The sequence below is a fragment of the Podarcis muralis genome, chromosome Z, assembly GCF_964188315.1.
Source record: "Podarcis muralis chromosome Z, rPodMur119.hap1.1, whole genome shotgun sequence".
Taxonomy (NCBI): domain Eukaryota; kingdom Metazoa; phylum Chordata; class Lepidosauria; order Squamata; family Lacertidae; genus Podarcis; species Podarcis muralis.
The window spans coordinates 48,267,470-48,289,827 of record NC_135673.1 but is presented as its reverse complement, the minus strand read 5'-3'; the positions used below and the strand labels follow the sequence as shown (position 1 = coordinate 48,289,827).

The 22,358-nt window shown below is 48.0% G+C and overlaps 1 protein-coding gene across 6 annotated transcripts in view; it reads right to left on the bottom strand.

The window, feature by feature from the left end:
- Positions 1-14,591, bottom strand: part of DOCK11 (dedicator of cytokinesis 11) — a 144,138-nt gene extending 129,547 nt beyond the window's left edge. For 2 of the 6 annotated variants that reach the window (XM_077922587.1, XM_028714181.2), the window contains exon 1: positions 14,350-14,573. In XM_077922587.1, coding sequence (XP_077778713.1) covers positions 14,350-14,451 — 102 coding nt within the window. In that variant the 5' untranslated portion in view covers positions 14,452-14,573. Of the gene's footprint in view, positions 1-14,349 lie in introns of all 6 variants that reach the window. The other 4 variants (XR_013391387.1, XM_077922590.1, XM_077922589.1 and 1 more) reach the window with 4 other exon arrangements.
- Between the last annotated feature and the right edge of the window lie 7,767 nt (positions 14,592-22,358).

Sequence of the window (22,358 nt, the reverse complement as noted above, 5' to 3'; positions counted from 1 at the left end):
CAGAGTCACCCTGGCTGGCAGCCATCAATAGCCCCTCACCTCCTCCGTGAATTTGCCCAATCCTCTTTCAAAGCCACCCAAGGTGGCCATGCCTGCCTCCTGTGGAAGTGAGTTCCACAGGTTAACTACGCACTGCATGAGGAAGGATTTTCTTCTCTCTTGAATCTGCCAACATTCAGCTTCATTGAATGCCCCTGAGTGGTTCCTGCAACAGTTCTAGGGTTAAGACAGAGAGAAACTTCTCTCTATCCACTTTCTCCATGCCAGGCATAATCTGATAAACATGTCACCTCTTACCTGCCTTTCTCTTGAACTAAAAATGCATTTATTTAAAGATGTACATCCACTTTCTAATGCAGTAAAAGTCAATGTGGTGCTTTCCAGATATTTCAGACACCAACTTCTAGCAGCCCCACTACCCAATGCAGCCAACGACCAGAGATGATGGAAGTTGCAGTCCAAAGGTATTATAATTTTAATGATTTTTCAAGAAAACATTAACACATCATATTTCAACAAAACTTAGGATTTCTCCTCCTCTCCACTCCTTCTTCCCACTCCCACACAAACTTAACAGAACTTGTCACAATAGGTGCATATATATATTTTTAAAGGACACATTTCGATTATATGAAAACATCCTTCCAAACATCCCCATTTGGGTGGCCTGTACCTATGCTCCTTGTTTGAGGCATATGAACTGAAGTGGAACCAGCCATGGTAAAAAATAATTGGATTTATTATGTTATCTTCTTTCTCGGATTTTGCTGGTCCATTTCTCCACCAGGATTAAGTCCTGAACATATGCAAACCAAACTTCAAATAGGTCAGCAGTCCAAAGGCATTTGAAGGCCCCCCTCATTGACCTAGCCTTGTCCTAAGCCATTCCTAAGGCAGCTTAGAAGAGGGCAAATTCCTGCAGCTATATCATTTCATTATATATCATCTCCCAGAAAGCCTTAATCCTTGGGCACGTCCACCAAAGGTGAAAGAATGTACCTTCAGTTTCTTTACATTTCCAACATTTATTATCGGGCAAATGATAGATTTTTGCAAGCTTGACTGGAGTCATGTACCACCTGTATATCATTTTCATAATATTCTCTCTTAAGGCATTACATGCCGTAAACTTCATACCTGTGGTCCATAACTGTTCCCAGTCAGCAAACATAATATTGTGTCCAACATCTTGTGCCCATTTAATCATAGCAGATTTCACCGTTTCATCCTGAGTATTCCATTTCAACAGCAAGTTATACATCCTTGACAAAGTCTTAGTTTTAGGATCTAACAGTTCTGTTTCCAATTTTGATTTTTCCACCTGGAATCCAATTTTTTTATCCAAATTGTATGCCTCCATTATTTGATAATAATGAAGCCAATCTCGCACTTTATTTTTTAGTTTTTCATAACTCTGCAATTTCAATTTGTCTCCCACTTGTTCCAAAATTTCCCAATATTTCGGCCATTTGGCCTCCATATTGAGTTTTTTTCTGAGCCTTCGCTTCCATTGGTGACAGCCACCTTGGGGTTTTGTTTTCAAGCAAATCCTTATATCTTATCCAGACATTAAACAATGCTTCCCTGACAATATGATTTTTAAATGCTTTATGTGCTTTGACCTTATCATACCACAGATATGCATGCCAACCAAATACATTATTAAAACCTTCCAGATCCAAAATGTCTGTGTTTTCAAGGAGTAGCCATTCTTTCAACCAGCAGAAAGCTGCTGATTCATAGTAAAGTTTAAGGTCTGGCAGGGCAAATCCACCTCTTTCCTTTGCATCCGTTAATATTTTAAATTTTATTCTGGGCTTCTTGCCCTGCCAGACAAATCTAGAAATATCTCTCTGCCACTTCTTGAAACAATCCATTTTATCCAGAATTTGCAATGTTTGAAACAGGAATAGCATTATTGGCAATACATTCATCTTTATCACAGCAATACGGCCTAGCAGTGAAAGCTTCAAGTTTGACCAAATTTCTAAGTCTTTTTTCACTTCCGCCCAACATTTTTCATAATTGTCTTTAAATAAGTTCCCATTTTTGGCTGTCATATTAATCCCCAGGTATTTCACTTTCTTAACCACTGTTAAACCTGTCACATTCTGAAACCTCTCTCTTTCGATCACTGTTAAGTTTTCCCCTAGAACCTTTGTTTTTAGTTTATTCAACTTGAATCCTGCAACCTGACCAAAGTCTTGAATCAGTTCCAAAACTCTTTTGGTACTAGATTCTGGCTCCTGTAATGTCAGTACTAAATCATCCGCAAATGCTCTCAATTTATACTGCTTAGCTCCGACTTGTATACCTTTAACCATCTGGTCCCTTCTGATCATATTCAGCAAAACCTCCAGGACTGATATAAAAAGCAATGGAGAGATTGGGCAACCTTGTCGTGTTCCTTTTTCTATCTTAAATTCCTCCGTAACCTCGTTATTAACAATTAGCTTAGCCTTTTGTTCATGGTAAATTGCACCTATACCATTTCCAAATCCTTCTCCCACCCCCATCCCCTCTGACAGCACATCTTTTGCAGCGGTGTCATCCGTGCACAGCCAATCAAGCTCATTATGGCACCTAAACACAAAGGGAGGGAGGGAGGGAGAGAAGACTACACCGGGGTCAGCAATTTTTTTCAGCAGGGGGCCAGTCCACTGTCCCTCAGACCTTGTGGGGGGCCAGACTATTTTTTTTGGGGGGGGGGAATGAACGCATTCCTATGCCCCACAAATAACCCAGAGATGCATTTTAAATAAAAGGACACATTCTACTCATGTAAAAACACGCTGATTTCCGGACCGTTCGCGGACCGGATTGAGAAGGCGATTGGGCTGGCTTTGGCCCCCGGGCCTTAGTTTGCCTACCCATGGACTACACCAGGGGTGTCTATTTTCCAAAGAGGGCCAGATTTGATGAAGTGAACCAAAGGGCCGACCAAAGTTACTGACCTTCGTTTAGGATTGAAGTTGTTGAGCTTTTCTTTTAGGATTTTTACCCCAAGAAATAAACTTCCGCAGGGGCCAGATTAAACTGACCGGCAGGCCGAATTAGGCCCCCAAAACAGACTTTGGACATGCCTAGACTACACCATATGGGTGAAGCAGGAGGTGCAAGCCTCCACATTAACATAGCAAAGAAGAAGTGATGAACCCTGCAATGTTCGGTTTGTGGACGGATTTCAAAACCATGTGCCAAGTATTTCTATACCAGAGCCACTCTAATTCAAGCCTTGGAGAGTGTGCTTAAAAGAACCCCAAAAACTCCACCCAATCTTTTAGCTCTTCACAAAAGCTTTCTAGCGAATTAGATTCCTTATTAGGATGCTAATGGCAGATCAAATAGCAGGCTTCGAACATAACTGTGGCTTTCATGGATTGCAAAAAAATCAAGGGGAAGAACATCACCACCCTGAACACGTGGGTGAAACAGAGTTTGCCCCCCCCCTTAAATAAAGGTGATTTTATCTCTCTGTTACTGGAAGGCTCAGGCATGGAAACTGATCTCCTTAATCAGTCCACGTATAGTTATGGGGATGAGGCAAATGAATGCAAACCAAATAGAACAACCATCAAACATGGCACATCTTAAGTGGAACTTCAGGTATACTGCTGTCCCACAAAAAGCTTTGCTACAGAGGCAGGCAATTAACAGCTTCCCTGTGGATCCTGCCTCCAAAAGACACACAGGTTGCAACCCTCATTGTAAAAGCTGGTCCTTCTCTGGCAAAAGGGTACAGAACCCTGCTCTCAGACAGAGCAGTCATCTCAATTGCATGCTTTTAGTTCGAACAGAAAAGCAATTTATTCCTGGCTCTCAATGCACTAGGAGACAAAATACCAGCCCCCACTCACTCCCCACTCAATGGATTCACTGGAACAGCTGGAAGGCTTCCATCGCACAGGCAGCCTGGGAAACGCATCTGCCACCACATCTCCGGGCAACCCCTTTGTGAGCAACGAATTTGGAGAAAGCTTCAAGTTGTGCACATGGGTGGGCAGCAATAAAGGGGTCAGGCCTGGCATGGCGAGGCTCCCAGACCTCCGTCACCAGAGAGAATAGGATACCTGTGGCAACTCGATTCTTGGAGGGTGAGTTTGCAGCACTGGGTCATAGAATCATAGAGTTGGAATAGACCACAAGGGCCATCGAGTCCAACCCCCTGCCAAGCAGGAAACACCATCAGAGCACTCCTGACATATGGTTGTCAAGCCTCTGCTTAAAGACCTCCAAAGAAGGAGACTCCACCACACTCCTTGGCAGCAAATTCCACTGTCAAACAGCTCTTACTGTCAGGAAGTTCTTCCTAATGTTTAGGTGGAATCTTCTTTCTTGTAGTTTGGATCCATTGCTCCGTGTCCGCTTCTCTGGAGCAGCAGAAAACAACCTTTCTCCCTCCTCTATGTGACATCCTTTTATATATTTGAACATGGCTATCATATCACCCCTTAACCTCCTCTTCTCCAGGCTAAACATGCCCAGCTCCCTTAGCCGTTCCTCATAAGGCATCGTTTCCAGGCCTTTGACCATTTTGGTTGCCCTCCTCTGGACACATTCCAGTTTGTCAGTGTCCTTCTTGAACTGTGGTGCCCAGAACTGGACACAGTACTCCAGGTGAGGAGGGCAGAAGAGTGGAGAGGTCCAAGAACCAAATTTGTAGCTCTCAGGTAAGGCGCTGTTGGTGGTCACCTTCAGGAAAGAGGCAGGATGGAAGATCAAACGTTCCAGAACTTCTCTCAGGTGCTTCTCCAAAGCCAGATATGCACTGCAGATGACTCCTTACACAGCAACGGGCAGAAGTTGTGACAGCACCTCATTCTGCTGCAAAATCTCTTTCTCAGACTCTGAGCTCTCAGTCTGACTCCCATCTCTGGACGCCTTTTGCTGAACTGCCCTGAAGCCATTATGGGCCCATGGACTACTTTGGGTGCTCCAATGGTGAAGGAGGGGCTAAGTGGCCAGAATAGTCTGGCCCACCACATGGTCTGAGGGACGGTGGACTGGCCCATGTCTGAAAAAGGTTGCTGACCCCTGGTCTATTCAGTTTGCATATTCTTTCAGGAAGTGCAAATTAAGGAGAGCCACATTAAAATGCAAACCGAACCAAATTTCTTCCCCTATTCTTCCCCACTTATGGCTGAAGACGAATCTTGCCAACATGCAAGGATGGCTAGCACTGTCCAGACCCATAGCAAGCAGGGAGAGATGACCCCTTTCTCTTTAGCCCCTTGATTTTGGCCTTCTGGTTAATGTTTTCTGCCTCAGGACTAGCTCCATCGTTTGGAGCAAACACAGCCAATGCCGAAAAAAACCTACCAGACTCTCACTAATGACTAGCAGAAACATCCCAGCAGGCAGTTTTCCCAGAGCTCATAGCTTTCCATCCAGTGAATGTGGAAAAGAAAAAAAGCACAGAGCTAAGAGGTTGCTTTCTGTGACAAAAGAGAGAACTTTTCCAAGGGCCTCAGCCGACGCTTGCCAGTTCTGGATCTGTAGCGCCTCCTTCAAAACGCCTTGCAGGGATTTGCTCTGTCTAGGGGAGGGCTAGGCCCCAAGAAGCATTCTCTGCCCCATATCAGAAGCACAGAACCCAGGCCACAGTGGTGCCACCAGACCCAAGCAAGCTGCCCTGAGTTTATAAGATACAACGAAATCCCCAGAGGCAACCTCTCCAAGCATGTGTATGGAACCTGCACGCCTCTAGGTGTCATTGGGACTACAACTCCCATTAGCCCCCTCCAGTATGGTCAGTGGTCAGGGATGATGGGAGCTGTAGTCCAACAACAGCTGGAAGGCCACAAGTTCCCCAGCCTGGACTCAGATGGTTTCCCCTCCTTTTGACAGTTCAGAAGAGCTAGAAAGTTGTTAAAAAATAAATTAAGGTTCAATCAACACCTGAAGCTGTTAAAAATCGTGAATGCACAACTGGATAGCTCAGTCGGTACAGCATGAGACTCTTAAGCTCAGGGTTGTGGGTTCGAGCCCCACACTGGGCAAAAGATTCCTGCATTTCAGGGGGTTGGACTAGATGACCCTCGTGGTCCCTTCCTGCTCCATAATTTTATGAAAGGAGAAGCTCAACAACCCTCCTCCCCCTGGCAAAAAAAAGTGCTACCAAGAGATGGACAAGCATTTTTTTACTCCTTTACGTGGAATTCATTGCTTACTCTGTTCTCCAGGCAGAAAAGAAGCCGAATCACCCCAGTTTTTTATTACAAACCCACCACCACATGGCAAGGCTGTCCCTATAAGGAGCTGCCACCAGGTGACTCCCAGGCCACAGCCTGAAAAGGAAACTGAAAGGTCAAGCTGCTGTAAACAAACAGGAGCTGGGAGCCAAAGGGAAGAGGGTTTCCCAGCACTTCTCCAGGGAATCCCAGTGAAAGCATTTTCCCCAAGAGAAACACACACTGGCTGATTAGAAGAGCTTCATTGAAAATTAAGCTCTCATGAGGTTTTCCCCTCTAACGCTTGCTCTGCACCTGAACACTTTCGCAACTGAAAGGGCCTCAAGGTTAAGACTCTGAAACAAGATTCTGATGTCTTAGCCTCCTGTGCTGTGCAAAGGGCACATCAAACTCAACTTTAAATGTGCTCTGTCCCTGGTTATCTCTATTTTTGCTGCCACCTTACCAGATGGCACCAAGAGATTTAACTGAAAGTGAAGAAGGAATTGGACTAAGGCAATTAAGTTATTAGCCGACAATGGGTTTCACTCCACACACATCCCAGGGCCATCTAAGCCCTCCAAACAAAGCCTGTTGCCACAGGGGAAACCAGGGATGTGCCAATGAAACTGACTGCTGCCATTAATTTCAGGCCAATGCAAGACTCTCAGGACAGAAGCAACCTGTGTCATTCTCAAAACAACCAGCAAAGTCAGCTGCTCAAAGGAGAGCAATGGGGCAGCTGGCCAGCCTAGACAAAGCCCAGCACCCAAGCCCAAGGATGGGGAACCCTTTTCAGTTCAATGGCTGCATTTGCTTCTAGGCAGCTTTTTGTGGCCCGTGTGTCAGTGGTGGGTGGGGCCAGAAGCAATAGTGGGCAGGGCAGCAATTGCTATGCACACACTCAACCCTCCCCCCCCCATCCAACCAGAGTTTATGGGCACATTCCAGCCAGGTGAAGGTGCTCAGGGAGGATGCAAAGTTGAGTTGGTGAAGGCTGTGGCTAGGGGAGAGCTCCAAGGGCCAGAGAGAAAGGCTTGGAGGGCCACACTTGGTCCCATGCCTCAATCACCACCTTGATCCAACGACTTCCCAGTGCAGCCAGAAGTCTTCCACCGCCCGCCATCTGCAATGTTACCAGGTGTGTTTCCCATCACAAGAACGATGGCTCTTTGGGTCTTCCAGAGCATGAAAGCCGTGTGTTTTGCCATCAAAACTAGCTTTCCCCATGTGTTCATTCTTGCACAGTGCACAATATCCGCTTTTGAATATCACAATAACTAGCAATGGCCACTCTGCATCCCCCTGTTTAGGTGCTGGATCTGAGGTCTTCTTGTTCACTCAGGCAGTTTGTAATTGAGCTGGTGCCTGTAGTGCCCATCTATTACTATTAATTAATGATTAATTACAATTATTAGCATTTATATCCCAACTTTCCTACAAGGAGCGCAAGGCAGCATACATGCTCCCCCCCTCCTCACTTAACCCCAACAACCACCCTGTGAGGTAGGCTAGGCAGGCAAATGGCCCAAAGTGACCCAGTGAACTTCACAGCAGAGTGGGGATTTGAACCCTGAGCTTCCAGGTCATTTTTCAAACTTGGGTCCTCCGCTGTTGTTGGACTCCAACTCCCAGCATCCTGGACCACTGGTCTTGCCTACTAGGGATGGTGGGAGTTGTTGGCCAACCACAGCTAGGGACAAAAGATTGAGAAAGACTGCTCTAACCACTACACCACACTGGGTGGGGTGTTGAGGTTGCCTTATTAATATTTTATTGGCTGGGCATTGCAGGGATTTTGTACTGCACATTGTTTTAAATTTTCTGGTTTTGTTTATTTTTATCTGTTGTATTACATCCTATAAGCAGATTCCTGCATCACATAATCATGATGGCAATGTTGATGACAACACTCCAAGGCTACCTGATGCGAGGACAGAGGCACCTTTTAACAACCTCTGCACAGCTCCTTCTCCTGCTACTAAAGCTCTGTTGCGAATACAGCATGAACTTCTTCGCCCTGCTCTCTGGAGTGCAACATTCTGGGCTGCAGCCAACAAGCGATGGATCAGGAGTGGCTCCGGGAAGTCTGTTTACAAAAAACCACGCCAGAACCAGCTGGATCTGAGCCCTTTTGGTATCTGGAAAGGCTCGTGCTACTCAGTTGTTTTCAGAGGAGGACGGCGAATTAGCCTCAGCTGCCCCACATCAGGAAGAATGCAGCTTTTGCCTCTCTCTGGATTTGAATCCCCAGAGAAATCCTTACAGCTGTCTCCTGTATTGCACCCCAAGGCAGAGAAACAACAAAGCCGAAGAGAAGGGGGGAATGTAGGGCAGCCCCCATTAGGAAAACGGCATAGGGGGGCATGCAGGGATTTGTGTGGCATTTCAGAGACAAGCATGCAGGACTAGCCAATGTGTTGCCTCTCCAGGGACTCCAATTCCCATCGGCCCCTGCTGCTCAGGGCTGATGGGAGTTGTAGTCCAGCAACAGACTGGCTGCATGGCTACAGTGGTTTGCTTTTTCCTCCTCCAGGGATCAAGGCCCTTTGAAAGAAGGTGTCAAGGCCTGCAGATATCCCTCTCCTGCTTCTGGTCACACAGCTTGTGCAGGCTTTGAAGTTGCTGTAATAGAAAGAAAAGCCTGCCACACTTGTTGGATCAGAGATGACAAGGGAAATCAGTGTGGGCAACAGAGGTACCTGCACTATAACACTTTCAACACTGAGCAAAACCCAACTGATCCTCCTCTCCAGCCTCCAGAACAGCCTCTGCTCTCCTGGTGCCCTCCAGATATTTTGGATGGCGACTCTCATCTGCCCCAGCCTTTTGTGGCTAATATTCAGGGATGTTGGGAGTTGTAGTCCAAAACTTTTATTTTACCTCATTTTTATCCCTGCATTGCATGGGGTTGGACTAGATGACCCTTGGGGACCCTTCCAACTCTACAAATCTATGATTCTATGATTGCATGTATTCATAGTCCACCTTTTCCTCCAAGGAGCTCAAAGTGGAAAACGTGATTCTTCCCCACTCAGCACAATTTAATCCCCACAACAGCCCTGTGAGGCAGTGACCAGCCCTCTGGCAGTGAGCTTCATGGCTGAGTGCAGATTTGAACCCTGGTCTCCCAGTCCTAGTCTGACACTCTAACCATTACACCACCACTGCCCCTCTCGCTGGAGGGAACCATTTTAAGGGAAGCCAGAGGCGGGGAACCTTGCCGAGTCACTCTAACGAAGATGAACGATAATAAGGCTCATGAAAAGCAAGACGCGAAAGCTTGCTGAGCAGCACTCCAACAGCCAAGCCAGGCATTCCTCCTCCAGCCAACTGCCGCTATTCTGGATTTGTTCTTTCTGACCACAAGAACTGCAAAGCTCCTTGACTCTGCTACCGAAGGCTGCTTTGGCTGCTGACTCTGCACCCACCGTTGCCGCCTCTCTGTTTCCAGGCAGCAGCACCGGGCTGAAAAGGAAGCCACACTCTTGTTTTGGTTGCTGCTGAGCAATACAGAGTGCATGACCCTCCCCAAGACGAAAGGGGGAATCTCATCTGCTTTGCTGGAAACACAAGTTGCACAGCAGGGAGGAAAGAAGCAAGCCAGCCTGAAATCCCTAAATGACCTAGGGTCATGCCTCCACCTGCCCACCCAGCTGACAAAACAGCTCACTTTCTGTGTGACTCAATGGGACAGAGGTGATGGGGGTGATCCAGACCTTCAGGGAGTCAGCCTGCTGGACCAGGCCTTCAAAGTCAAGCACCCTGTTTGCACCCTGGCCAACCAGATGCCCCAGTGGGAAGCCTGCAAACCGGGCCTGAGTGCAGCAGGATCTCTTCTCATTTGTGATTCCCTGGAACCCAGAGGCATGCTGTCTCCAGCATAGGAGGCAAATGGCAGTTGGGTGATATTCTGGATTTCTTGCATTAAGCAACAGCAACACACATAATGAAATGATTTGGGACTTCGGGTAGTGCATGGGGGAGGATGGGAATCACTTTTTAAAAAGCCATTCTATGCAGAAATAAATATACAGAACTCTTTTGAACGTAGAGCTCTAGTACATTACACGGAGGTGTTCCTGGCTAAACCTCATCCCGTATGTGCCTGGGGGGTCAACGTATAAGGAGCCTTCATTACATGGGGGTTGATTCAACAGTCCAGCCCCCTCCCTCCAAGTTGCAGCCTGGAGTGGTACCTCCCCAGAAGACTCTGCTATGTGGTTTTGATGGACAGGCAGATAACTGTTTGGGTTTTGACGGCCTCAGCCAGCTTCCTAGTTCGCACACTGTATCAGCAGCAGCAGCAGCAGCAGCAAGTCCCCTTATTTCTAATGCCCTTTGCTGATTTGAGGTCACTTCCTTTGCAAACCGACTGGATTGTTTATGGATAATGAGCAGAGAGATCAGCCAAGAAAGTATAATGTTATAAACAATGGTTGCTCCCAAAATCTAGGCTGAGCATTGCAGTAGCTGACACCCCACCCCGATCGAGTCACCCTACACAACCCAAAGATTTCCAGTATTGGGTATGCAGGGTTACATTCTGACATGGGTCTCTGCAGTAAGTAGGCCTGGCTTCCATCATATTTGTGTACTTGCCACTTCCAGGTTTGAAGACTGCAGTGCTCTTTACATGGGGACACGCTTGAAGGGTGACAAGGGTTCTGACAAGGAGCTGCCTGATCAAGCTACACCAATACACCATCTGCTTCACTGGTTGCCGGTTTGATTCTGGGCTCAATTTAAGGTTTGACCTCCGTCCCACTACATGTGCCCATCTGCAGGTCTTGCTGCCGGCCTGTTCATTCATAGCACCAAGGATTTGTAACCGACTCCTGAAAAATGTACTCTGCTGCACTACGCCCAGTGGGCTGTGAAGACCATTTTATCTTGGTCTGCCTACCAAGGAACTTGATTTATCATGGATCTGCTGGTGGTTTTTGGCACACACGTTATATTTTAGGCTGAAGTTTGCTCGAGCTTTGATTTTATGTAAGCAACCTTGTTATAAGGCTGCAAAAAAAGGCAGGAGATAAATAAACAAGCCAAGACACCAGATCAGGGTTTATGGCTCTGTTGTAAACAATTTAATCACTTGATTTCAGCTGTTTTCAGTTACTGGATTCTTGTGTGTGGTTGGTTATGTGTTTAAACAACCCTAACCCCTGGGGTCACTACGAGACCATAGATCTAAAAATACTTCAGCCTGTCTTCTGGGAAATTTCTCCAAATGGGCCTAATTGTTACAACTGTTAATGACATTGCTCCTCTTGGGCAGAGATGGCTTGGCCACTGGACTCCATGCTCTGGTAACTTCCAGGCTGCAAGAGTGCTGGAATGCACTCTTTGTGGGGCTGTGCTTGAAGATGGCTCAGAAACTTCAATCTGATTACATTTTCATTTGCTAAAGAAACTTCAGTTGGGCTCACAATGCAGTGGCTGGGTTCCAGTTAGATATCAAGCGACCCCCATTTTGAAACAGCTGCACTGTTTTGCCATTTTGTTTCCAGGTCCAATTCAAGGTGCTCATGTAAGTGTGGCATGGTGGTTAGAGTGTCAGACCAGGACCTGGGAGATCAGGGTTCAAATCCCCACATAATCATGAAGCTCACTGGGTGACTTTGCAGTCAGGCACAGCCTCTTCACCTACCTCACAGTCACCATAGGGATTAACTGGGGAGGGGGTGAACCATGGACTCCTTGAATAAAAAAGTGGGTTATATGTTTAATAAATAAGCTCTTCTGCTTATCTGCTTAAGAAAGCTGGAGGGGCCAGCCAGATGGAGATGTCAGTCATCAACCTGGCATCCAGAGATCTCAATGTGATTACAGTTGGACCCGCGCCAGTTGCAAAACACACCTGGCTAATTTTGAACATGGTGGCAGCTCCTGAGCTTCTCCCCACAGAGACGTGCCTGGCACCTTCATTAGACAGCTCCTGGTGAATTCTGAAGACGCATCTTTATTTTTTACCCTTTATTTTTAGGACTTACTTAATTTTTGTGATTGCAAGTGTCCCCCCCCCCCCACTTTCAACATTGTGTTCCACCCTGGGACTCTGGGATAAAGGTGGGAAATAAATTATAACAACATTGATATAGTAAAATAGGCCGCTTGAGCTCCTGTTTTTGTGGAGAAAGATTTCTGTAGCTGAAGCCACACCTAAAGCACCAGCCCTCCCCGTCTCCTGGCATGCCCATAGGAAACCATTTGCCGCCTCTTCAGCTCCTCATATTTCTGCTTTCTGAGAATATTTCTTCCCATAGAGCACAAATCCGTATGGCGAGGGAACAGCATGGAAAACAAATCTCAGTGATACTTTGCACACACTTCAGAAGGCAGACCTCTGAGCATCCAGCTCTACCAAAGACTCTCAAGCTGCCCCTGGCTGCTTCTGAAAATGTCCTGCGTCTGCCAGCGGAACAAAACTCAGTTCCATAGCAGAGGGAGAAAGGGTGTTCAGCTTCCACAAAGGCAAAAACCAATCTAGCCCTGTGAGGTAGACTCAGCATTAACTAAAAACCTCATAACTGGGGCCCTGTGCCACCAAGGCATGTCACAATACACCTTTTATTTACAATGCCATTAAAAAAAAAAATCTCTTCCAGCTAAAGCTTGAGGCTGTAATATGTAAGACCCAAACATTTCTTTGCCACTTTGTTCCTGGCCAAAACTAGCCAGGAACATACTGTCACGGCAATATGTGCAGTATGTGCAGGTCTGGACTTTGCAAAGAGAGCCAATAATTTTCAATAATATAATAATAATTTATTATTTCTACCCCGCCCATCTGGCTGGGTTTCCCCAGCCACTCTGGGCAGCTTTCAACAGAACATTAAAACAAAATAGAACTTCAAACATTAAAAACTTCCCTAAACAGGTATATAAAGCTTCTAGCCCTAGTGTTTTTTTCTTTTTAAAAAGCGCTCTTTTAAAAGCTGCAGCTTGCTCTTTTAAAAAAGTACTCTTCTTGCCCTCCTGCTTGAAAAGACAGACTTGAAAATGGGCAGGAAGCGTCAGATAGTTAGAAGAACCGGCAGTTGAATGACGTGACTTGGACTGGTGCATCATGGGAGGAGAGGGTGGCAATTTTGACCGTAGTGCATCCACATGGTGAGCACAGGAGACACGGACTGCATAGGCTACACTGATCCTGCCAGCTGTGGCCACCAGACACTGGGGCAGCTCAATCATAACTCTAAGAGGATCTGTTTGGGTGCTTTCCTCAAATCAAAGCAAATCTCCAGACAGCCCTGGCTGGCTCCTGCTGCACTTCCTAGGCACAGCTCAAACCATCTCTCTTGCTCCTGGATGGTTGGCATAAGCCCTCAGGATGGCTGGCAGGTGTGTTGTTTTAGGAAGACAACATGGCAAGGGTTTGGTTGCACTATAGGAACACAACCTAAGGAAAGCCTCACTACAGGATCAGGCCCAGGGGGCCCCATCTAGCCCAGCATCCTGTTCTCAGCGTGGACAACCAGCTGGTCCAGTGACAAGAAGCCCAAAGCAGGACCTGAAGCTGAAGGCCTCATCACCCTCAAACCACCACTTCCAACCATCCATCCTGCAGACGAGCCTCCAAACTCTAGCTTGGCCTCCTACTCTCTGCCCGACACAGCCTGCAAAGGGAACAAGCTGGCATCTCCCCTATGGGGCACAGCTGGGCTCTGGGTTCCTATTGCCGCAAGCATTTGGTCCTTAGGGCTGGCACGCTAAGCCTCCTTCTCCTCCCCGCCCCAGGAAACCTCCTCCCTCTCCTCTTCTGGGTGCTGGGTGGAGCCTTCCTTCCCCTTCTGCGGGCGGAGGAGCGGCTTAGAGCTGTTCCGAGAGAGGGGGCCGCTCTCCCAGCCCACCGCGGGAGCCCCCACAGACGCAGCTGGTCCCTGCCGTCCTGCCCAGCTGCGCGCAGCCACGCCCCCTCGCTGACACCAGCTCTCCATCCTCGCTTCACCCCAAAGCACCCAGACCCCTTCCCGCCGCGCGCTTCACACCCGTTCCTCCTTTCCCCACCAGCTACCTCCCGAGGCCCAGCAGCAGCAGAAGAAGGCCGCCTCTGGGCATGCACAGAGAGCAAGCCGGCGGCTCGCAGGAAAGAGGCGTGAGCTACCCGGCACCGCCGCCGCCACGCGCCCCCGCGTTGCCCGGCGCGCCCCGGAATTAAAGCTCGGCTCCTTACCAGCCCCGGCGAGGCGCGCACCGCCTCCGAGACGCTCTGCCGCAGCTCTGCCGCCGTGCCCGGCCTGCTCAGCCGCTTCGTGAATTTGCGCACCTCGGCCATCGCTCCCGACAGCCGGAGCAGCAGAAACAGTTGCGAGGACAGCCCTGAGTCCGAGCCCGCCAGAGGGTCCGGCTCGCCTCCCTCCCGCCCAGGCGAAGGAGGAGCGAGGGGCTGGACCAGAGCAGCCCTCCCCGGCTGGAGACAAAGGAAGGAAGGCGGGGGGCGAGGAGGAGAGCGTGGCAGACGCGAGCCGGGGCCGGCAGGGAGCAGCACAGAGGGTCTGGCGAAGCCCAGTTCAGGGTCTTCCTCGCATCTTCCACAGGACCGGCTTTTCCTCCTCTTAGACCGGGCCAGCACAGTATCGCAGACCCTGGCTGGCAGTCGTTCTCCGGGGCTTTCAGGCATTCCCAGCATGTCGCTGGGGAACTGAACATCTTCCGCTGAGCTGGGATCCTTTAAGAACACACGGGAGCTGCCTCAGACTTGAGTCAGAACGGGAATGCATCTTGTTCAGTATTATTTATGCCAGGGTTTCCCAAACTTGGATCTCCCGCTGTTTTTCGACTACAACCCCCATCATCCCTTGCCACTGATCCTGGTAGCTAAGCATGATGGAAGTTGTAGTCCAAAACAAGCTGGAGGCTCAAGTTTGGGAAACTCTACAATGACCAACCGCCAAGACTCTCCAGGATTTCAGGCAGGGAGTCTTTAGCGGCCCTGCTGTGGGCGGAAGATGGGGCTTCTGCAGCAAAAGGGATGGACGCGGATGGCGCTGTGGGTTAAACCACAGAGCCTAGGGCTTGCTGATCGGAAGGTCGGCGGTTCGAATCCCCGCGACGGGGTGAGTCCCGTTGCTCCGTCCCTGCTCCTGCCAACCTAGCATTTCGAAAGCACGTCAAAGTGCAAGTAGATCAATAGGTACCACTCCGGCAGGAAGGTAAACAGCGTTTCCGTGCACTGCTCTGGTTCGCCAGAAGTGGCTTAGTCATGCTGGCCACATGACCCGGAAAACCAGAAAAACTGTACACCAGCTCCCTTGGCCAATAAAGCAAGATGAGCGCCACAACCCCAGAGTTGGCCACAACTGGACCTAACAATCAGGAGTCCCTTTACCTTTACCTAAGCCACAGCCCTTCCCTCCAGAAGGGGAGGGTTCAGTTTCCTGCCCCTGCAAGAGACTTGCCCCCCAAATGCACCCCCGGAAGGAAGTGACTTCTGCCTGTCACAGCAAGCCTCTTTCCTATCACAGCACTTTGTAAAAGGGCGGTATAGAAATTTAATTCTTAATAATATGATAATAATGTATCGTGTTAATGCCAATACAAGGACCAACCTGATGCTGTTGAGCTGCAACAGAAAGCAGAGGGCTGGATCCAGGTAAGGCTGGACAAGAGGGCCTCCCTCCCTCCAGCAGTCCGAGTGAGAAACTGGCCTCCAGAAGTGGAATACAGCATGTACTTTGTGCCAGTGCTTGGGTTATGGAACGCAAGAGGGAAAGGGCTGTAGCTTAATTGCCCCAGGTTCAATTAAGAACCTGTGCCAGTGTGGTGTAGTGGTTAAGAGCGGTAGTCACGTAATCTGGGGAACCGGGTTCGCATCTCCGCTCCTCCACCTGCAGCTGCTGGGTGACCTTGGGCCAGTCACACTTCTTTGAAGTCTCTCAGCCCCACTCACCTCACAGAGTGTTTGTTGTCGGGGAGGAAGGGAAAGGAGAATGTGAGCCGCTTTGAGACTCCTGATGGGGAGTGAAAGGCGGGATATCAAATCCAAACTCTTCTTCTTCTTCCTGGCATCTCCCAGTGGGACTGGGATAGACCCGCCTGAAACTTTAATGAGCCTCTGCCTGCCAGTGTGGATAATGCTGGACTATGTGGACTAATGGTTCCTGTGCTCTTCAGGGGGCCTTAGAAAACAAAGCTTCCTCCAAACATTAAGCAAATCATGACTTTCCACCAAACTCTCCTAAAGCTGTAGCTATGGCAGAAGCACCCTGTGATTTGAGCATAAGAGACTGTACATTGTTCCAAAAGCTCTGTTTCATTTCCCCCAGATTTTGGACCGTGCAGCTTCTCTTCCCCCGCCCACTAAAAAACCACTACCCATCATCAGTGCTTATATGACAAGGAAGTGATGTGGTAGAGACTGAATTTCCTGCTCACATTTACGTACCAGTTCAGATTTCAGTTCACTTCCCTATTTGTCTTCACGCTTTGTTGTTGTTTTTCCCCCCAATAATTTTTTATTATTTTTTCCCAAATGTCTTAAACACAATACAGTGGTACTTCGGGTTAAGTACTTAATTCGTTCCTGAGGTCTGTACTTAACCTGAAACTGTTCTTAACCTGAAGCACCACTTTAGCTAATGGGGCCTCCTGCTGCCGCTGCGCCACCGGAAAACAATTTCTGTTCTCATCCTGAAGCAAAGTTCTTAACTTGAAGCAAGAGTTCTGGGTTAGCGGAGTCTGTAACCTGAAGCGTATGTAACCCGATGTACTACTGTACAGCTTAACAATATTATTCTCCTTTCAATCTATATCTTATCCGAATTAACTTTCCTCTTCTGGCTTCTCTACATTGCTCTTACTTAAGCATGATTACTATATATACATTCTATAAATGTCTATAATTCCTTAATAAATTTTTGTATTACACTTTACACATACATTCCTTATTACAGCATTACATCTTGTGGCCTAACCAAATGTTTACAATAAACATTATGAGTTTTATTTCAGTCCTGTGAGTGTCTTTATTTATGTACAGTTTTCTTTAAGTATACCATAAATTTGGACCATTCTCTTGGGAATTTCTCATCGTCCTGCTGTCGGATTCTTCCAGTTAGCCTTGCTATTTCCTCATACTTGTTGTTGTTTAGTCGTTTGGTCGTGTCCAACTCTTCGTGACCCCCTGGACCAGAGCATGCCAGGCACTCCTGTCTTCCACTGCCTCCCGCAGTTTGGTCAAACTCATGCTGGTAGCTTCAAGAACACTGTCCAACCATCTCGTCCTCTGTCGCCCCCTTCTCCTTGTGCCCTCCATCTTTCCCAACATCAGGGTCTTTTCCAGAGAGTCTTCTCTTCTCATGAGGTGGCCCAAAGTCTTCATGGTAGGGAGTGGCAAAAAAGGAAATGTTAGTGGCAGCACCTATCATCCTAATGGAAGCTTGGCTGCCACCTCTCAAGTGCAGGGCTCTCTTTGTGGTAGCCCCAGCACCAAATGTTCTGCCCAGGTCCTTTGCTGTTTCACTCTTTCTTTTGAAGCATCATTTCCCATAGCATGGTGCCATATACCAAGTCACATGATTGGTTCATTACTGATTTGTTTTCCAGGATTTGGACAGGAGACTTTCCCAAGGAAACACCAGTGATTGGACCTGGGACCTTTGCATGCAAAGCAGATGCTCTTTCACTGAACTACCCTGGAAGGTGGTGTTCCAACGTCCTAAATATCTAAGAGCCAAACCAGGCCAGCATCCTGCCATAGCAGCCAACCTTATATCCACAGGAAGCCCAAAAGCAGAATATGAGCACCGCAGCACTCTGCCAACCTGCAATTCCCAGCAACTGGTACTTAAAAGAGTTTTCCCTGACATTGGGAGCACAGCATAGTCATAGGCAGTCTGTATCTCCTGTGCAAAGGTCTATACCACTTTTAAAAACCATTCAAGCTGGTGGCCATTAAACAAAGAAATCCATCTCCCCACCACCTGCTTAAAGGGTATGCAAATCAGTATGCGTGCGCACACACACCTCAGGTGCATATAAACCCTCCCTTTTAGATAGCCCAATTGTTTAAATTGAAATCTCCTGTTTATAGAAATGATTCTTGTCACATCTTTAGCTGCTCCGTAAATGCATTGTTTCTGGAGTAATTTTTAAGTATTTAATAAACCATAGTCTCTCCTTAGAACATTCTATGTTTTATAATAAGCCAGAGGTTTTCAACCTTTTTGAGTCTACAATTCCATTGACCAACTATATTACTTCTGCAGCTCCCATGTGGGGCTCAGGAGCCCAGTTATTTCACCCCTTGCCTGCAGAGCTGGCAGCTTCCTCTCCTCTCCCCTCTCCTTGGAAGCCCTCCGGACAGCTGCCTGCAGTCCCTGGTCTCTGAGCTGCGCCCCCCTGCCCCAAAGAGAGGGGCCTCCCAGAGGACCATTCGCCTGGGGAGCTTGTAGCCAGGGCTGCTGCAACAAACAGCTGGGCAAGCCTTTGGGAGGCAGAGATGTGAGAGGGCATCAGAGGAGGGAGGGAAAGAAAGGGGGACAGAGACCAGGGTTGCCTGTGGCACCCCGACCATCATTCAAAGCACCCCAGGGGGCCACGGCACACAGGTTGAGAACCACTGAACTAAGCAATGAATTGTGCTGCTTTCTCTGCAAGCTTCACCTCCCTCCCATCTTACTTCCACTTCAAAAATAAAAAATGAATTTGGACTTCCAGAAAGATGTGTCTGTTCAGAAATCAGGCTCCGGAGCTCCGAGGACTCTAATTGACTTTAATTGCTGCTCAGGAAAGTGATTTCCTTTCTCCACTTTTAAACTTATATAAACACTGAGAACTTATCAGCACTTTCTTATCTATGTTATAAGAAACACTCTGAGCAAGCACTGTGAGAAGCATCCTGGGCAGACCCTTAGCTGCTAGCTGTTAATTGCCAGCTCTCTTTTACACTTTGTTTTTTGACTTCCTGGCAGTCATTACACAGAGAAGCTCTTCAATAGAACAAACTGAGCACTTTTTACCTTTCCTTTCCTGCTAAGGAATCCTCTCCTTGTTTACTCCTCACCACATTATTATGCCTGCTTGTAAACACTACAGGGATATGAGGAGGAAGTCCTTTCACCAGCTCCCAAACAATAAAAAATGGAGGACTTCTTTAACAAATCTGTTTTTACAGTTTCAACAAAAAGCCAGTTTTCCCCTCTTGAAGTTGATTGTGAATGTGAGGAGAATACTTGGAGTGGGGGTGCAGAACTAGATTCAGCGATGGGGCAAGCTGACTCTGAGCTTCAAATAGAGCAGTGTTTCCCAACCTTTTTTGGGCAAAGGCACACTTGTTTCATGAAAAAAATCTCGAGGCACACCACCATTACAGCCCCGTGACGTCAGCGCGCAGCGTCACACCGGGAGGGACGCACGAAAGTGTAAGATTCAATTTTTTCCCCTCCCCCTTGCCTTCCTTCTGTGCCAACCGCCAAAAAGCCAAGAATCGCGAGACCGCCGGCGGAGGGGGGGAGGGCGAGCGGAGGCAGCGGCGAGCCCCGTTCCTCCCCATCCGCCCCATTCCGTGCAAGGAGCGCGAACAGGTGTGAGAAGGGGGTCAAACCTGCGGGTCGGCGCCGGGGAACCTCCAAGCTTTGGGGGTGGGGGGGAGGAGGCAGCAAAGTGAGGCAGGAAGGAGAGCGCGGCTTGGCGAAGTACTCGGCGGCGAAGGCCAGCAGGTCCAGCGGCCGGTGCCGCAGCACCTCCACCGTGTAGCCCTGCAGCAGCTCAGTCAGACCCGGCGGGATCTCGATGCTCATCTTGTAGCCGAGGCGCGCGGGAGACTCAACGGACGGGCCCGGGAGAGAGAGAGAGAGAGAGAGAGAGAGAGAGACACGACGGAGAGAGAGCGGGAGTCCCTGCTCGCCGTCGCCACCGCTACAACTACTGTGGTGGTTGGTCGTGGTCGCCGCCGCCGCCGCCCACCTCTATCTATCTCTCCCCCTCAGCTTTCTACGCGGGCCTCGAGCCGGAGGTGGGGGGTGGCCGCCGCCGCTTTCTCCGCCTCCACGTCCTGCCTCCTCCTCCTCGAGCCCTCCGTCAGCCCTGAGGGAACCACCACGCTCGCGCCGCCGCTCTCTGACACGCGAGAAAGAGAAAGGAACGGAGCGGCGGGGTAGTCGGGGGAAGGAGGGGTCGGAATGGAAGCGCGAGGCGAGCTGAGCATGCCCAGCAGGAAGCGGCGGAGAACGCCACAGAGAGAGAGAGAGAGAAGCAAGGGAGGGCGGGGAGTGGGCGGGAACACGCTTCATGCGTCACAATAACGGACAAGAGGCGCTCGAGGGATAGATTAGGACCTAATTTGACTTTTACAAAAAAAAAAAAATCTTTCGAATTTTCCCCACGGCACACCAGGCAACATCTCGCGGCACACTAGTGTGCCGCGGAACAGTGGTTGGGAAACACTGAAATAGAGGAAGAAATAACAAGTAGGGAGAGCACCCAATTAACTTTAATTGCAAGAACGGTTGAACACATCTTCCAACAAATTCAAGGTATCGCCTCCCAAATAACTCAATTATCCAAAGAGGTCCATAGGTTATCTGTTAATAATAAGCAGGTACCAATAGACCACCAAAGAACCAAAGCAGAATGGCGTCAACAAGAGTAGACCCCTAAGCTCAACACAGAATGTGTAGAGGTCTTTAAAATCAATTCATCTAATCTTTCAACCAAAAAAGATCTGCATGACAATCTGTGGAAGTTCAGATCAAACTCCTAACCCGAAAGGTGCCTAACATGCCAAACGACATCTATCAGACTTACTTGGAATTGGACTTACAGAGATTGATCTAGTTGGGACTGAATCCCTGAATACCACAAACCAATTCTAAAAAATCATGCTAACTTTTTCCTCTAACAGACTGCCCTTACTGATCCACAAATTGAAACCCAGATTGTCAAGCAGAGGAGTTTTTCCAGCCCGGGTATTTCTCAATTCTATTGTCGTGCCCTTATGCAAGATGAGGACTAGGGCTACAGAGCGACCCACAAAACCAAAGCCTGGATCCCCAATGGAAGTGATGACATCACAAACAAATTTGATAAGCCAGGAGGAAAAAGACATGCCCGAGTTGAATTCGCAGAATCATGCTCAACATCAATATAACCAGGAGGGCCAAAAGGAACAGCCAATTTCTCTAGATAATCAACCCCAGGAATTTCAGTATGCCATAAATCCTTTGAAAGATGATTTCCTCAACTCCTTTAGGAACCTCTCTCAGGAAAAGCAACAAACAGTTATCAAGAGACTTGACCTTATGACCTCTGTGAACTTATAATTAAGAACAATCTTTTGTTATGTAATGGGCACGGACAAGGGGATCAGGAGGAGTATTTTACTTTTATTTCCCCCAGTGGATTTACTAGCACCATACATTATATCCTAACATCTAATAATGTGCCAGTTAATCGAGACACCCTTAGGATAATCCCCAGAGCTGAAAGTGACCACTTTCCATTTGAGTTATCTCTTGCGCTATTTGTTTCTCCCGCTTTCCCTAAAATATTGGATGAAACGGAATATCTGATACTTGGAGATAGAAGGTTAAAATGGAATGCACAAGTCCAGGAAAAAATGATCCAGATCCTGGATTCTCATGAGTTTGCTTTATTAAAGGGGGAAATGTTGTTAGAATCAGGAAATGTAATCGGACTCTATGAGAATATAATTAACCGAATGCGCCCCCTGATGACCACAACCAGTGTGATCAAAAATAAAAAGTTCAAAAGACAGACATGGTTCGATAAGGAAAGTCAGAATAGTAAAAAACGTCTATCTAGGGAACTTAGAAAATCAAAGTTAAAACATGATAAGCACAATCTTGCTCTGCAAGCTGAGCTAGCTCAATTACGATACAATTATAAACTATTTCTTAAAAGTAAGAAACAAATACCATATATTATGAGCAACAGTGGAAAGCACTGGGAGATGCAGCACTTCAAAAGGACTCACGGAAATTTTGGCATCTGGTTGCCCAAGGTACAAATGGGCTGGGCTACTCGTTAGAAGCATCTGTCCAAGGAAAGGACTGGGTGACATACTTTACAGGAATATATAGCCCTTTTTGCAACTGCTGCCAGGAAACTTAGAAACAAAGAAACAGTGGGGTCACTCAGAGGAGAAGATGGTGAAATGCAAACAGGGGACACAGAAAGGGCTGAACTCCTCAATGCCTTCTTTGCCTCAGTCTTCTCCGATAA